This window comes from Manihot esculenta, chromosome 2 (genome assembly GCF_001659605.2).
Source record: "Manihot esculenta cultivar AM560-2 chromosome 2, M.esculenta_v8, whole genome shotgun sequence".
NCBI lineage: Eukaryota > Viridiplantae > Streptophyta > Magnoliopsida > Malpighiales > Euphorbiaceae > Manihot > Manihot esculenta.
The window spans coordinates 23962319-23979901 of NC_035162.2; the positions used below are offsets into that span (position 1 = coordinate 23962319).

The window sequence follows — 17583 nt, forward strand, 5'->3', positions numbered from 1 at the left end:
TTTCAATAGAAATAAAAATCAAAATATATAAAATTTAAATTATTAAAAATAAAAAATTAAAATTCAATAGAAATAGTTTTTGTGATGCCGTTCGTTGTTGATCACGGCTTACTATTTAAAAAATTTATTAAAATGGCTGGTATTTTAAAAAGTCTACTAATTAGTTTTTCTGTTAATTTTAATCGTTAAGTATTATAAAAAAAATCTAAAATACCTCTGATATGGAGGGACTAATTAGTAAATTTTTTAATGATTTGAGGGACCTACTAATAATTTTTTCTAAACTATAGGGACTAAATAGTAAAATATTTAATGATAAAATTAACTGAAAAACTAATTAGTAGACTTTTTAAAATGTGAAAGATATTTTTTTCATATTATAAAGACTAAATATTAATTTTTTTATTTTATTATTGATAAGGATATTTTTAAATTTATATTTATTCTCATTTTTTTTATGAAGCAGAAATAATTGACTTAATATAAATTTTTGATAGAGAAATTTAGATTTTGACAGAATTAAATTTAAGTCTAAAAATAGAGAGTTAAATCCATTAATTATACTATATTTTAAGAAATTTTTTCTAAAATAAATAAGAACATATTTTTTTTTTTGTATATTGTAATTCACCAAATATTATTATAAAAATTTTATAAAATCCATTTAAATCCTATCAAAACTTTGATAGAATTGAAAGAATTATTTTAATTATGGGAGTTTTAATTGTAATTTAATTTTAAATTTTTAAAATTAAAATTTGATTTCTATTTTTTTTTCTATTCGAACCAAATACCTTCAAAAAAATTTTAGAAATGGAAATTCAACCTAACACAGTGAAAAGGCCCAAATGAAATTCCTGTTCAGTATACTGCCTTCGAATTGAATGAAGAAAGCGAGGGATTTGCTTAAACCCACTCGTAGAGCCTTCCTTTCCCTGGCCAGACCTCCTTCTCCTTCTCCTACTGCTGTTCCTCTTCCTCCACAGGTACTCTGTTACTCCTTTCTTTCCCTCTTTTTCTTTCAATACATGAATCTTTAACTATTTTGCTGTTTCAGATGGATCCATCAGAGCGCTACTGTTACAATCCGAGACTGCAATGGAATCCTGAGGTTGAAGACTACTTCATCAAAGCCTATGGAGCTGATAATTTCTCTCGCATTTCTCATGCACTCACGTACTTGCCTGATTCCTCTTATCTTCCTCATTGAAAGTCTTGCTTGTTGAATTTGGACTCTGCTAAAGCTTATTTTAGCTTACAAGAGTGACATAGGAAAGTATGAGGATAACAGTAATTTTTTCCCTAGTTGAACCAATTAACTACATTGGGCATTTTTATTTCATTAACTTCTGGGTCTTGGTGGTAGTGTAATATGGTGATTGATTCTTGTTAGTTTTTACTGGGTTCTGTGCTTACATTGTTCTGATTAGGCGTCCTTCTACCTATTCTTGCATTCGAGTCAACACACTAAAGACAACAACTGATGCTGTTGTTCAGAAGCTGAAGGCAATTATGAAAGAAACTGGGTTTGAAGATTGTACTATGGCAGAAGATGGGCCAAATGATAATCCGACCAATGAGCTGGAGGATAGCTTGCAAAATAGCCCCATCGCTAAGTGCCAGATACCTGGGTTGGAATATGTTTTGTTTGTTAAGGGTTCGGGACCACACTCAATTGATTATGGTGTTGCACCAGGAGCACCTCCTAAGGAGGTAATTGTGAGTAGAAAATGTGCTGAAGCTGTTCTCCGAGGTGCTCAGGTAGGTAGTTTGTCGCAATAATTGTATGCATACAGTCAGTCTGTTATGCGGACGTATTCACACAAACATAACTATTGCAGTCAAATGGTTCGATTGCGTCTTAAACGTTAGGAAATTATTCTGTTGATTACTGTCTAATCAATATTACATTTGAGGTTTAAATAATTGTGTTGTTATTCTCAAAGTGCAGTGTAACTAATTTTTCTAGGTTTATATTGTGTTTGCTAGACTTTATTTGTCTTTCTTTTCTTCACACCATATATTGCTTCTTTTCCTTGTGGATTTTTCTTATGAAGATTTGAACTTTAGTACTCAAAATGATCTTGTCAAGTAGAAAAATATAAAAAGTTTTGGTGTCATGAAGCACCAAAGGGATGTGATTGCTAGACCAACTTTCTCTTGTTTTCTGGTGGTAATTTACTTGTAGGTATTTGTTCCTGGTGTAATGGCTTGTAGTGCACATGTTGAAAAAGGAGATGCAGTTGCAGTTTCAGTTGCTATAGAGCAACATGGTCCTGATGGTGGATGGGCTATTGGTATGACACGTGGGACTGTTCTACAAGGACTTCAGACAGGCAAGAAATATATTTTCTTCCCCACATGTACTTAAATTTGTTTTGTTACTTTGTACAAAATTATTGCGCTATTTCTTTTGTCCTTTATTTTAGGAAGTGATAACTCTTTATGGTGTATTTAGATCATTACATGTATGATTAGGTAATTTCAGTTTAATGTCTTTGATAACTTTGTGAATATTTCAAGTAAAATGTTTATTACTATGATAGGAATACTAGATATATAAAAAATTAAAAGCAAAGGCTTTCTCAAAAAATCTATGAAAGATACAGATAAAAGCAAAATACATGAGAATGGCTTTCTAATAATACTGGATATCGTTGCCTCAGAGTTTCTGAAACTGCATCCGAATGCATTGGTATCTCTTCCATGTCTATTTATAGAACAAATTAAAAACAGTATATACATATATGTATGCATGTATATATATATGTATATACACACACATATAAAAGAAAAGTGGAGATATAGTACTTCATCTAGTTTGAAAGATTCTCACTGTTGCACATATCTGATAGTCGACTGCAGTGCACTCCTTGGATGCAAAAGAAAAAAAACTGTCATGGTATGTTTACTGCTATGAGGAGTCAGCTCATTTACTGTTAGATGTAGTGATAAACAAATGTAAACATAGAATTGAAGTTTCAAATGGCTGTTATGAAATTATTATGTATGCTAAATCTGATTCAGGTTCTTTTGCTTATTTTTGTTGTTGCTGCTCACATATAATACTGGCTAAGTTTACTAGCCTGCCTTAATTTTTTTTTTTTTATACATTTTTACTGTAAGTTTTAAAAATTTAGATGTGCCACCATTGATGAAAAAGTTACCATATGACAATATATTATCATGGGGGTATATATCAATATGTACTTGTTTCAGTTATATCTGTGTAAAGAATACACAATAATTCAAAAAGTTAAAAGGCTGCTGTTTCAAAATGGAGGCATACTTATAACAGGATTCTGATTTCTGAAACTTTGAAAGAACATCATTTATTTGATGATTGGACACAGACATTATCATAATATACTATTACTCGATTACATTTCAAAAGTATTAGATTATTTGTCTTATATGTGATGGTTTTCCATACCTAAAGTTGATCACCAAACTGAAATATAGCCTAAATTCATATTTTATTTCCTTGTTAAAGTATACATAGCAATATCCCTGTGCAAACTTTTAAAAAAATGAAGAGTTGACTGATGTTTGATATATTGTTGTAGATCCTTATTATTCTGAAAGATATGGCCTGTATATTGGTCAAGGTATAACAAAAATGTCAAGGGCTGGCATATTTCGTGTTTCAGAAGGAATTGCTGTGGATATGAATAATCGGGTGTTTAAATTGCCTTCTTTTCATGGTACAGTTCTCTCCTTATCAAACATCATTTTTTATTGGTATATTAGAGATGATTTACCATGTCAAATGGTTTGGTAGTGACTTTTTTTACAGCAAAGTAATGGCATTTTGATTTCTTTTTTTGTAGTTTCTCATGTTGTGAAGCTGTTGCACACAATATCTTTTTGGCAAGTTATTAGTTTATATTCAGTTATCTTTTCTCCTCAATATTTGGTATTTGCAATAGTGAATAGAGGTTTATGATTTTTTAAATTCTTTTTGGTTATAATAAAAGAAAATCTTCAAATATGACATTAATATGCAACATTTTTATTAATTTTGAAATTCTCTTTAGTTATATAACTTATTTTTGCATAAGCCGAAAACCAGCTGTGGAGCTACAGAGTCTAATAAATTGACAGTTTTTTAATGGTGTAGATGATTGCTTGTAATATTTTCATGTCAAGATTCATTTTAAGCATCCATAATCAGTTTTGTTTAAGAACTTATATGTTTCTTTATATGTGCCTCCAATTTTTGTCTTAGCTTTCTCTTCCTTTTCTGGATAGCAGATGTGCTTGAGGGGGAAATATTTCTTCAGAACTTGCCTAGCATTGTCGCTGCTCATGCCTTAGGTATTCTTAATATAATTCTTGTTGTCAAAATAAATTTATTTGTACTATTGGTTACTTTTGATCCTTTGTTGTTTTCTAGGTTGTAGATCTGCATGTTTATCAAACATTTTGATGAAATATTAATAAATAAAATAGCAAAAGAAATGTGTTTGGATAAGAAACTAATCTTTGAAACTCATAGTTAACTGCTAAAGGAAATTACATTGGCCTAAAAAAAGTTACCTTTGTAATCCATAACTTCTTATTACACAGTATTTAAAACCAAGTTGACCTCTTGATTTTATTTTATTAGATGGTAGCAAAATCTTACTTCCAAATTAATTTGAACCTGTTTCTGCTTTAACCGAATCCTTTTGTATCTTTTCAAAGTTTGGCTTCTCTGGTTAGTCTTTAATGTGCAGTTTTTTATTTGGTTTCTATAGTCAAAATGGCTAGATTTTATATTTTCTCATTTATACCATGCTTGGAAAGGTTGAAAAAATGCTAGGAAAGAAAATAGGGGTTTTTAACTTTTTATTCTTTCACTTTGTTTGAGAGATGAAAGAAAATGACAGGAGGGAAAATTATGGTGGACAAAAGGGATATGGGGCCAAAACTTTTATTTCCAAAATGAGGGAAAATGGCTCTAATTACCCCTTTAGTATGTACAATATTTTTAAGAAAAAAAGCCAGCTAAACATTTATTTTTATCTTATATAAAAACATTTTACCTTCTAGTTTTAGGTTCATGTTTCTTACTTATACTTTATATAACTAGTGCAATTTTTGTTTGGATTTTCTTGGTCAGAGTAGCAAATTTTATGTTTTCTCATTTGCACTTTGTTTGGAGGATGAAAACTTTGGAGAAAGAAATAGAAGGTAAAGAAAAAATGGAAGTTACTTTATTTGGTGGAGGGGGGAAATGGAAAAAGGTCCTCTTTGTTTGGAAGATGGTAGAAATGAGACCTTAGAAATAGGGACATGGACCTGTGGAAAATTTGTTTACAAAATGTAGAGAAACTGAGGGAAAATGTGGTAAATACTAAATACCCATTTATCCATAATAGAAAGTTAACATGTAATTTACCTAATATACGAATAACTTAGCTAGTTGCAATTTAAGTTAATAACTTACTTAAATTATACTAAATAATTTAGAAAAGAATATTTTAATATAGTATAAAAATTAATAAAAGAAATAATTTTAATATTTTGAATTGTAATAATATGAAAAAAATTGTGGCCGTAAATCCTAACAAAATCTAATAGCTAGTGGAAAGTTATTTGATTTGAGTATCTCTTTTTGTGTATGTATTACACCAAGTTATAAAAGTCACCCACTTGTACAACCTTTTAACTAAAGAAGACAAAACAATGGCACTAAATTTTTTACTGAATTGTTTGTAAAAGACTACTTAAGAAGTTCGTAACTAAATTTGTGAGTGGACAAACTTAATTTATTTATCTAATATTTTTATTTTATAACTCAATAAAAAGATAATTTAATAAATATTTAAATTACATGTTTAATTAAATTACATGTCAAAGTCGCGTCCAAGACTCCAAGTGCTTGGACGCTACTCGTAGTAGCTCAAAGCTGACATTTTATTTATCTATTTATTTTTTAAAAATTAGACAGATGCAATTTTAAGTTATGTCTAGCTAAAAATCACCACTTTTTGGTCAATATATTTTAATTCAACACCTTTCGGTATATAAATTTTTGAAAAATTACCTTTTGGTCAAAGGCCCTACGAATTTGCAGTTGATTAATAAGAAAGCACTAAAGATTATAATCTTTTTAATAAATTCTTTACTTGAATCTTCTTTGTTTCTGTTCATAATATTAACTAGCTTTGTCCTTTCGAATGGATAACTGTTGTAATATATAATATTTCGTTACTTTCTTTCCCTCCCCTCATAGAGCACTTCTCTAACCAAATGATTATACTCTTTAAAATTTTGTCAACTATGAAAGATTTAACATACGCATTGTAGATTAATATTTGGGCTGCATTTTTTTTTTGTCTTAGATCCTCAAAAAGGTGAACGAATACTAGACATGTGTGCAGCACCAGGAGGGAAGACAACTGCAATTGCAATCCTTATGAAGGATGAAGGAGAGATTGTTGCAGCTGATAGATCTCATAATAAGGTACCACTTCTAAACAGTTGCTGCAATAATAGGATATTATTCATATCTTTTTCTTCCAAGCTATGTTTTAAACATTCTTCATGTGTGCATTAGATTTGATGTCAATAGATGAAATTGGTGTTAAGGAATCTTTTCTCTATGCCAAAGTTATGATGAGTTTGAAGCTTTCTAAAATTTAGATCGGCTGTTTAAGTCACATTTTGTTGCTTCTGTTGAATTATGCAGAGAGATAATACCAAAAGTACACACAATTGGTGATTATGTGTGTTGCATTTGATGTTCTAGTATAAAATTGACTTTGTTAGTAGCTGTTGAATAGAAATACGTCAAGATCTCCTTGAGGTGCATACCATTTTTTCTGTGTTTTCTAGTTGTTGGAGAGCAGAGTTGGATGGAGGAGGGAAGATATTGCTCTTATGAGCTACAAATTTAGGGAGTGGTGGTTGCAGGTAACAAAAAAACATGTAGTGGGCATAATGTAATAGTAACAGCCATCGGTATGAGAAATATTTGAAAATTTTGCTAAGTTCACAAAATAAATAGTTATTTAAAAATATAAGTAAAGATACACAACTAAATAAGCATAAAATCATCAAATAAAAACGTTACCTCCTTATATTATTAGCATTAATCAATCTATAACTAAAATAACCATGTAGATAGTAAAGAATTAACCTTATAGTTAACCAATATTAATGAAACTTAAAAGTTCCTTTGATGTTAGTTACTAATTAATTATTTTTTGCTTAAAACCACAATCACGTAGACCCCCCCCCCCAAAAAAAAAAAAAAACAACAATATGTACTTTACTAAAAATTAGTATAATAAGAATAACTTATTGAATATTGATTGAGCAAACAAATGCTTCGTATTGTAATTCAACAAAGAAGCCATCAAACGTAATTTTATTCAACAAATAAAAAAAAAAAAAATTCATCTTTTGCAAGATATGTATGTGTCGAACTAGAAAGATAGTTTGGTTTGTGATCTTAGCTCGCTAGTTGATGATATGAGCTCTAGAGACAAGTGGTGAAAGAATTATAGAAAGAAATTTTAGATAGAAAATTAGAGAGAAAATGAGACACAGCATGTTAAAACCCCCAAACTAAACAAAACATGAGGAAGAGTTGATGTCCCCACCAAAAAAGAAAGAGGCGATTGACTGTTACCACTTACCATTACTAGGCAGTAAATAAGGCTGTGCCTGTACTTGACAAAACCTTCCCCTCTCCCCCCCCACCCCTCCAAAAAAAGAAAAGTCAAGGTCAAAGTTTGTGTTCCTAGATCGTGGTTATCATTTGTTCTCTTGCTAAACTACTTTGTGGTTCATTTTGATTCCCTGTGTTCTATTCTAACGATAAAAAAATTTTGGGGTTCCATGGACTTATAATGTTTTTGTACTTAGTATCAGCAATCACCTATTATATTCAATCTAATCACTTCTTATCTATTTTGCTAGCTTTGGCTTAGAATTACTTTGACAAGTCCGATACTTTTTCTTCTCTCCCTAATTTTAATAATGGAAAATGTGGGATTCTTGATCTCACATCGAGAAATTAATGAAAGTTATAGTTATATATAATAATTAGTACGAAACTAGTAAATAATTTGAGTTAACCATTTTGCGTCTAGTGGAAAGTGGGTTCAAAAGTTATTTAAGTCAGTTTTAGCTGGGTTGTTACAATTGATATTGTAGCCATCCTGAGTCAAAAAAAATTGTGCAGAGCTAGTGGGTCTGTGAGAAAATAGCTACACATGAGAGACAAGGTGGGCTGTCCGAGGAGCTAGCAAACGACAATACTCGAGGGTCAGTCCTGGTTGCGAGGGGGATATCGCAAAATTGAATGGGGAAGAGTGTGGAGGATTCTTGGTCCCACATTGAGAACTTAAAGAAAGTTATAGTTATATATGATAGTTAATATGAAATTACTACATAATTTGAATTAACTATTTTGAGATAAATGAAAAGTGGGTCCAAAAGTTATTTAGGCCAGCTTTAGTTAAATTTTTATAGAAATTCACCAAAATAATCTTGGGCTTATTCCAGATTTATAATTGTGCTCGCAAACCCAATGACTCACTTTAATTTATGCCTTTAACAATGAGGAGTAAAATTGTGCCCAAGCTACCTAAGTTCATTTAGTTACATGTGAAAATAATTGACAGAAAGGAAAGACAACAGTAAAAGATTACACTCATTTGGTAGATTTTGCGCCTACTATCAATAGGTGTAGTTTTACATTTGCTAGTGACGTATTGGGATACTCTTTTTATTTTTTATGTGCGCGCGTGTGCACGCTGGGCGTGTGTAATTAAACAGCTTCTTTCACCCACCTGATAACTAAAGAAGAGATCAGAATTGGTCACAAAAGAATGGGGTAAATTACAAATTTAGAAAAACTTCAAAATGTTTGGGCCATGGTTTTAAATAACGGCCGTTACGTAACGTAACGGCCGTTATGTAACGGATTTTTGGGGGGCCGTTACCCGTTATCCCGTTATACAACGGCCCCTCCTGATTTGCAGGCATAACGGCCGTTACGTAACGGTAACGGCCGTTACTAACCATTACATAACGGTAACGGCCGTTACTAATAATTAAAATTTTTTTATATCCTTTATTTTCTGCTCCCTAATCTCATTTTTTTTAGTTTCTACACTTTTCAGCAGCTTTAAAGACTACATTTTTTAAGTTTTCCCTTTCCTTTCTCTTTCAAATTTCAATCTTCCTTGCATATTTCTCGTATAAACTTAGATCCATTATAAACTACTCTATTTCCAAGTTTATTTCTTCTAAAAAGTTAGTTAAATTTTATCTATTTTATTTTTTAATTGTTGTTTTTTTCCCTTTTTTTTATAAGTTTTTGTGGATTAAAGTGTTAGTTTTGAGTTAAAATTGTACTTTGAGCTATTAGTTTACTCGATCTACAAAGATTATGTTAATTTTTCTAATTTTAAACTATATGATGTTTAACTTAAGTTAAATAATTTATATTTTATATATTTATGTTTTGTTATGCATTTGTATACATTGTTCTGAATTAAATCTAATCAATATTATTTTATTTATAAACTTTGCAAATTTTTTAAAAAAATTTGCGTAGCGCCAGACCGCTACCGTTACGTTATGGCCATTACAGGTTTGTTTCCGTTACTCGCGACCGCGACCGCGAACGTGGCCGCGACCGCGATTTAAAACCATGGTTTGGGCGATTAAACCTTTAATAATACAAATATGATTGCAAACTTTGAGAAAATAAATTTCTCCTTTTGTTGTCAGCTATTTTTTTTATTGATATACTTAGCTTTCCATTGCTTTGATAAAAGCTTATAATAAAATCCACATTTGCTCTCATCTCATTAAATTCAAGTGATTTTTTTGTTACACATAGAAGTATTCGCAATTCCTTTCTGGTATTTAATTGTGCTAGTTAATTATATGAGATCCTTGATGTTTCATTAGGTTAATTTTAGGGATTAATAGACCTTTTTTAATTTCTAATTAACAATTGGAAATTTTTTCAATCATTATGACATCATTTAGCAATGGATAACTTTGGAGTTTGAACATCTGAAGTTTTGAGGATTTTGATTTCTTCCTTGTATAAAGGTGCTGGATATTCAGAAATTGGCTGCTGAAATGAGCTTGACATGTATAACAACTTATAAGCTGGATGCTCTCAAAGCTGTTCGTCGAAGAAATGAATCCAATGATAATGTCACTGTTCAAAGTTCTGAACCATTGAGGTTTCACGAGGAGAAAACATTTTCTACTGTTCAAGTGCTGAATCCAGAAAAAGTACGCAATGAAATTGGTAGGCACAGTATACTTATGAACTTTTTGTATAAAGCAGTTAAGTTTGGTTTACTTTGGTGAGTTTCCATTGGGCTTATGTTCAATTTCACCCCTGTATTTATTGGGGAATGGGGATGATCAATTTAGCCTTTTTCAATCTTTTGCCCAAATTAGCTTAAAAGTTTTAATTTAAGGTTAATTAAGCCCAAAAATTAAGAAAAGAAATTGAGCTTCTAGATTTTTGGGCTAAATAAAAAAACCATGAAATTTAGCCTACAATTCAAGAAATTGAACTTGATTTTGGGATAAATCAAGAATTTAGCTCATAATTTTTTTGATTTTGGGGCTAAATTAAGTTTAAATGGAACTTATGAGTTATTTGAATACGAGTTGAAAATGGACTAAATTGGATATCCCTAATAAGTATAGGGAATTAGGGATGATAATTGATATGAAAATTTGAACATTTAGCCGTTTCCATTGTTGAATAAAAATTGTAATTCAGAATCTAAATACCTAGCAATCAGGGTTACAGGGGAATTATTTGTTCTGGTACTGTATAGCATTCTGTCCCTTCACCATCTACCTTATTTAAGAATAAATTGTGCTGCACATAGTCATTATTTGAACGATTCTCACGGTTTGGATTTTCTCATAGTTCATCAGCCATGGTGAGGTTCACATCATTGCCATAAGTTGCATGTTAAAGGACTTGTTTTAATTTTAAGAACTAACATCATTCTGTCTAGGCATAAAGTTCTTATTAGTCCTTGAACTTGTTATCAGTGTTCATTTGATCAATTTAATTCAATTTTTATCCAGAAAAAATGAAAATAATATATTGAATAAAATAATATATATTTTTATTTTTAATAATGAAAAATATTTTTGAGAACTTCTCCTTCTTCTCCTTCTCCAAAATCAAAATCAAACTCCATTAATTTGACTATTTGAGATCTGGAGAGTGAGAGGTGAGAAGAGTGGAGGGAGGGACTATTGGGTTTATGTGTAAAGGTGCCATTGATTTTGCAATGAAGACAAAGGCGAGGCGTCTTGATTCTTGTGATTGTATGAAAGCAATTTTGTGCATGTAGTGCGAGTACTTGCTAGATTTCAAGTTTTAGTTTTGGGACTTAAATTTTGGCTGGAAAAAATTAATTAATTGAAAAACAAAAGCAGACAGTAAAGAAGATGGCAACTAGCAGATCTAAAAATTATATATGTTTTTAATTTTTAATTAGAAATTGAGAAATTTTATTTTGAAAATTTTAATTATTTAGGAAATATAAAAAATAATATTGTTTTCATTAAAAATGATTAATATTTTATAATAAAAATTTGGTTGATCCAGTTCAAAACGGACTATGCTAATTTCATCATAAAGGTGAAATTGGACCACATTGGTTATTGACAATAAGTTTAGGGACAAATTTGAACTATATACCTTCTCTCTAAGAGCTTTTGAATGTACAACTGCCTTCAAGATGAGATACTTTGATTAATAACATGCTATAAACATTCTACTACACTCATAATCACTCTTGTACTACCAGCTATTTATACATGTATCACTTTTGTTATTTGTACTGACAGCACATCATGTAGTAATTTGGATAGCTTGTAACAATATTCATTCTACCATCTTTGATCATGTGTGATAGCTTCAAACAACCAAATGTGATAACTCATCTTTTTGGTTCCATTTTAGATAGATGTAATCAATTTGTAGTCCTGATTCCTGAACCTTACTAGAAGTGGGCCCTGCCCCTGTCCAGATCAGGTGGCAATACCACCAACTCAGTTGAGCTGGGTTTGACTCCTCTCCACCCCCCCTCCCCCCCCCAAAAAAAAAGAAAAAAAAAAAACAACTATGGACATAAAAGAAAAGAAAAAACTTACTAGAAGTGGAACATTTTTTTATAAACTTTCGTCATTTGTGTTATAGTCAACTACACTAGAATCACTTCCTTCTGTCGTAGACTGATATGGCTTTCATAATTGCTCAGTGTCTTCTTTGGTGGATGAACTCAAATTCAGCATATTATTTGAATGTATGAATGCCTCTAGACTTTCTTTCCTAGGAGCCCACTTCTTTAGGACCATACTTGGCCCTTTTTATGATGTTTCAATGCATTTATTGAATTTAACTTCCTAATTGATACAATTACCATGCTTCTTTCCTCTCTCTCATTTTAAAACACATTACTCATTAAAACTTTCTCTACAATTTTAAATTTGTCTAATTTTCATTACTATAGTTAGCAATGAAAAAGAGAATGAGAGAACTTATGTTAGCAAAGCTGACATCAGGAAGAGTAACCGAAGAATGAGGAATGGGCCAGGAAGGAATCAGTGCCTGGGTGGTAGGGTCGAGAATTCAAAAGGTTTTGATCCTGACAGCTTTGATCGAGTTCTCCTTGATGCTCCTTGTTCAGCTCTTGGTTTGCGACCTAGGCTTTTTGCTGGAGAGGTAGAGCAATCTAAACTGAACTGACTTCTTTTGTGCTGTAATGATGTATTCAGCCTATAATTTTGAAATTATTAATTATTATATTTTTAATTGCTGTTTGTAGAAATTTATTTATTTTTAGCAATTTTTCTATTTAATAGTTTTGTGGTCTTTGTTCATAAGAAGTACTATTTCTTTCCATTAGGGATTTATTATTTTGAGGTTAATTGGCATAAAAAAGGCTAACATTTACGTCATTATGCATTTTAATCCAAATGTTTAATTCTGTATGAATTGGCTTAATATTTCTGTTTGGATGTAATTTTGATCAATTTTCAAAAATCAAAATGTAGGAATTCAAGTAGCATATCACATGTAATGTTTTATTATTTTTTAAATATAATTAATTTCATATGTGAAAATAATATTTTCACTCGACTATAGTTAACTAACATATTTAATTTTAACGACAAGTGACCAAATTAATAAATATGCAGTTCACATCTTCAACAGTAGATAGATTTTGTTTTGCAATAGTAATTATGAAAATTTTGTAACATACATGTTATTTAACCAAACTAAATATCATTGATAAAGTTGGATTCAATAAGGTCAATACACACCAGGCCTTTAACTAAGGTTACCATCCACAAAATATTTTCAAAATAGAAGCATACACAAAATAAGACCAAAATGCATGCAAAATAGCAGCGTATACAAATTAATCAAGAATAACATGTCTGCTACAAAATCTTTATAATTATTGATGCAAAACAAAATCTATGTACTTTGAAGATGTAAACTGAATATTTAATAATTGGGTTGCTTATTTTTACTAAAATATATTTGTTAATTGAAGTTAAGTGAGAGTTAGTATTATTTTTACATGTAGAATTATTTTATATTTAAAAATAATAAAATATTCTATGTGGCATGTCATCTAGATTCTCACATTTTGATTTTGAAAATTGGCCAAAATTATACCTAAACACAAACATTGGGTCAATTCATCCAAAATTTAATCATTTGGATTAAAATACAAAATGACATAAATGTTGGGCCTTTTTCAGCCAAATGGCCTTATTTTTATTATCTTCCTTTTGACAAAAGAATGTTGATTTGACCTTGTACAGAAGCTGAAGCTTTCTTTGTATTTCAAATTTAGCTCTAGGCAGAGGATCTCTTATTTTTTATCGTCAAATGCTTCCAAGCTGTTCTACACCTGTTAATGCTTTTCAAAGTTACCAGATGCACAATTAGCATGAAAGTTTGGTTTCATAATAAACTGAATATCATATGATAACACCAGGAAGGGCAAAGGGAGAATTAATTCTGTACCCAAGAAAAAATGTGATATGTTAGGTAATTTTTGGAGTTAATTGAAATGAATCGAAAATTGATGAGCACCATTCTCCAATAAGTATGTGTGTGTTTATTAATTCTTCTTTCCTCTTCTTCCCCCATCTTATGTTTGCATGTGCCTGCCTCTGTAGCATTGTGTAGGGCTTGATCCCATTATAAAGTGTACATTTTTCCATTTGTAATGAGATGATTTTTTTTTTTGCCAACTAATTACTTGCATTTTTCCATTTGTTTTCGTTGTCATATTTGTCCAGGAAACTGTAGGATCTTTAAGAAATCATGCAAAGTACCAGAGGAGAATGTTTGACCAGGCTGTTAAACTAGTTCGCCCTGGTGGAGTTATTGTGTATTCCACGTTCGTATCAAAGATACAGTATTCATTATTTGGTTGTCAATGTTCTTTACAACTTGAAATTATTTTAAACAAGATTCCCACACATTATAATGAGGCATCATGTGTACACACCTCAATTGTGTTCTCAATTGCAAGATGATACTTATGATATGACCGAGAGATACAAATTGAGAAATATTATAATAAAATGATGTATAATATATTCACATTAGATACCTTACTTGTGCCCAGCTTGCTGTGGGCAGTATGAAAATTTTAAGCCAGTAGTGTCTATTACTTTTCAATTATTTTATGCATCAATACAAACATTAAACTCAACTGCTTACTATTTTTATTAATTTTTTATTTATCTAATTTTTCAGATGCACAATAAACCCCGGTGAGAATGAAGCACTGGTACGATATGCTCTGGATACATACAAGTTCCTCTCTTTAGCACAACAGGTTAGATTCTAAAGTTTCTTCTGCACATGTCACTGTCATGGCTAAAAATTGAACTTGTGCATATGAATTATAAATATGTTGCAATGTTTGTACCAATTTATATTAGTGCTATGCATTATTGATCATTGTTTATGAATGTTACATCTGTGAGCTGAAAGGATTTCTTGACTGAAATCTAGGAAATATCAGAGTCAATGTTACACCTTGAGCTGAAAGGATTTCTTGACTGAAATCTTGGAAATGTCAGAATCTTAGCACATAATTTACTGATTGCCCTTCTTTTGTCACTGCAAGTTTTTACTTTAGTAAGTTTTGTGTAGGATCCTAAAGCATGGTACGATTTTTGAAGTGCTCTGTTTTTTGTCTGTAATGGCATGAATCTAATCGAAGTACTTCTTTAGGTGGTATTATATAGTGTAGGATGTTTTCTAAAGTTAGTGCAAGTATTAAATGTTTCTTATAGCTATCTGTGATTTCATGATGACCCTGAACACATTGACACTGTTTTATGAGGTTGGTCTGAATGCTGACTCCTCTAGTGGGGGAAGAGCGGGAAATGTTTACCTAAAGGGATGCCATGATATTTATGGTGTTCTTATGGATGAAAAAGCTGAAAAGTCCTAAAGATCTCGCATTTGTGTTGATGGTTCATGATTGCTTAGTATTGGGTTAGTTCCTGGTGACTTTGCCCTCAGTAAATTAAACAAACATCTGTGTCCAATATCTACATGCTTGCATGCATATTTTTGTGAGTTGCTCATGCTATTGATTGTGTTCTTATGAAGCAATTTTTTTTTTCTTAAAAATCTTGATGCATTTCAGCACCCAAGAATTGGAGGACCTGGCCTTATTGGTGGATATGAATTTCCTGATGGATACGTCGAGTGAGTACTGCAGTCCTTTTGATTATCATTTGAATTTTTTGAGCGCATTTTTTTCTGTTGTGTAAATTTTTGTACAAGTGATTCTCATTTGTATTGCATCATTGATGAATTTAACTGTTTCATCTATACTTGTTTTCCTGAACTCAATAAATAAATTACTAAATGATAAATTGAAAAAGAATTGGTCTTTTTATGTGTGGGAGATGCTGAGCTTTATAGTCAAAATAGGATGGAACTGTCAGCTTCCTAATTTTGTTCTTAACTTCGAAAGTGCTTTGATGGTCATGTAAATGTTTCTAATTATGTTCTGATAGGGTTCGTTAGACTGAATCTCCTGAAAATATAGTTCAAATTCCTTAATAAGCTTTGGTTTGTTTTCTCTCTCTCACAATCACAATAGCAATGGAACCGATGCAAACTTGTATTATGCGTGTCCAGTAAAAAGAAGTTTTCACTTCAATCAGTATGATTGTAGACCTTTTTCTTGATAACTAATGCTTCGCGTCCGGCAAGGATCTAAAAGGGAAAAAATTAATAAATAAGTAAATAACCTGGTATGTTTCTCAACATAGTTGTCGAGTAAATTCAAAACATTGATGATGGATATAAAAGTAGAGTTTGCTTAAGAGTTACTTTAGGATTGTCTTTTGCCTTTTTGGTTATCTCCTTTCTTTTATTGAAGGATATACAAACATTTTATGTATTCTTATATTTCCATCTTGTTCTATGTCAATTAGCTTACTTATTTAGCTTTAAGTAACATCTTCAACACTTTCGTTTAAAAAAACAAGGAAAGAAAATATCATGTATGATACGCCAGGGATTTATTTTCAATTGTTCATATTGTTTCTTTACAATTTTTCTTAAAAATAATGCGGAGCTCAATTTTTATATTGACTTTTTCCTTACTGATGCAAGGCATAGCATACTGCTTCTTGATCTCAACCATATAAAGAAATGCCCAATCCAGTTTGTGTTAAATTTCCTGAGCATTCTTTTTGAATTTGTTTGGCTTTTGAAGTATTTATTTCTTAAGAAAAGATTAATGATTGGGAAATATAGTAAAAGAAATGCTTGTGTTCAGGCACCTTGTATGCTTCTTATATCATAAGTAGCTTATGAAATTATTGTGCAAGGCATTTATTATTAATTTTTATCCTTTATTCTCTTTTGCAAATAAAAAATCGTATTGCTTGTCTCCACAGGGAGTGGTTAAGACCTGGAGAGGAAGAACTTGTTCAGAGGTTTGATCCATCATCTCCCCTCGACACAATTGGATTTTTCATTGCCAAGTTTGTGGTTGGCCCCAAAAACATTTAAATTTAATGGGAAAACATTACTACCCTTGTTGAGATCAGAACGAGGCTGGGAGGTCGGCAAAGTTTATGAAAATGCTCTCAGTGTCTCTGCTTAAGGTGACTATGCGTAGAGGCGTAGAGCAGAGTGCGTTACTGTCTGCATGGTGCAGGAATCATCAAAAGGATGGTTAATTATTTTACATTCAATTTTTTTTTTCTTCCTTCAAATTTGTTAAGGAAAAGCTTAATTTTCTGCATTGGTTTGGAGCAAGATAAATTTTGGGTGTCCTTGTCTAATTTTGAAAAAATTTAAAAAAAAATATATATATTTTTTAAAATTTGTGTTTTGCAAGATTAATAGTGTAAGAATTTAATTATCTTGAATTCGTGTGGAAATTGATTTTGAATTAAAAGTAAATTTTGTTAAAATTATTAAAATTTTATAAGAAATTATTTTAATTGAGGCTATTTACATCAAAATTATTTAATTAGTATTTGAAATTTTTTTGTTTTTTTTATTCTTTATTTTTTGTTTGTTTTAAT

General features: G+C 30.9%; 1 protein-coding gene across 8 annotated transcripts; it reads left to right on the plus strand.

The window, feature by feature from the left end:
- The first annotated feature begins 821 nt into the window (after positions 1-821).
- On the plus strand, positions 822-17375 carry LOC110619929 (rRNA (cytosine-C(5))-methyltransferase NOP2C). Of its 8 annotated transcripts, none has more exons than XR_006350089.1 (14): positions 822-986; positions 1058-1176; positions 1431-1761; positions 2189-2336; positions 3567-3704; positions 4255-4317; positions 6330-6451; positions 10063-10267; positions 12507-12718; positions 14314-14432; positions 14777-14858; positions 15372-15526; positions 15681-15742; positions 16948-17025. XR_006350089.1 is itself a non-coding variant. In XM_043954495.1 (13 exons), the coding sequence occupies exons 1-13, from the start codon at positions 885-887 to the stop codon at positions 17060-17062; spliced, it is 1818 nt and encodes a 605-aa protein (XP_043810430.1). In that variant the 5' UTR covers positions 823-884; the 3' UTR covers positions 17063-17375. The 8 variants fall into 8 exon arrangements, 3 of the variants coding, with proteins under 3 accessions (XP_043810430.1, XP_021619141.1, XP_043810431.1); XR_006350090.1 differs by having other exon boundaries at positions 14314-14414; XM_043954495.1 differs by lacking the exon at positions 15372-15526 and having other exon boundaries at positions 823-986; positions 16948-17375.
- The last annotated feature ends 208 nt before the right edge of the window (positions 17376-17583 follow it).

Bases quoted from the DNA above. Each gene is read 5' to 3' on its own strand.
- LOC110619929 (XM_043954495.1), top strand. From the start codon at position 885: ATGAAGAAAGCGAGGGATTTGCTTAAACCCACTCGTAGAGCCTTCCTT. The intron at 10,268-12,506 runs GTAGGCACAGTA...TCATTACTATAG, and splicing joins AAAAGTACGCAATGAAATTG to TTAGCAATGAAAAAGAGAAT. The intron at 14,433-14,776 runs GTATTCATTATT...CTAATTTTTCAG, and splicing joins ACGTTCGTATCAAAGATACA to ATGCACAATAAACCCCGGTG.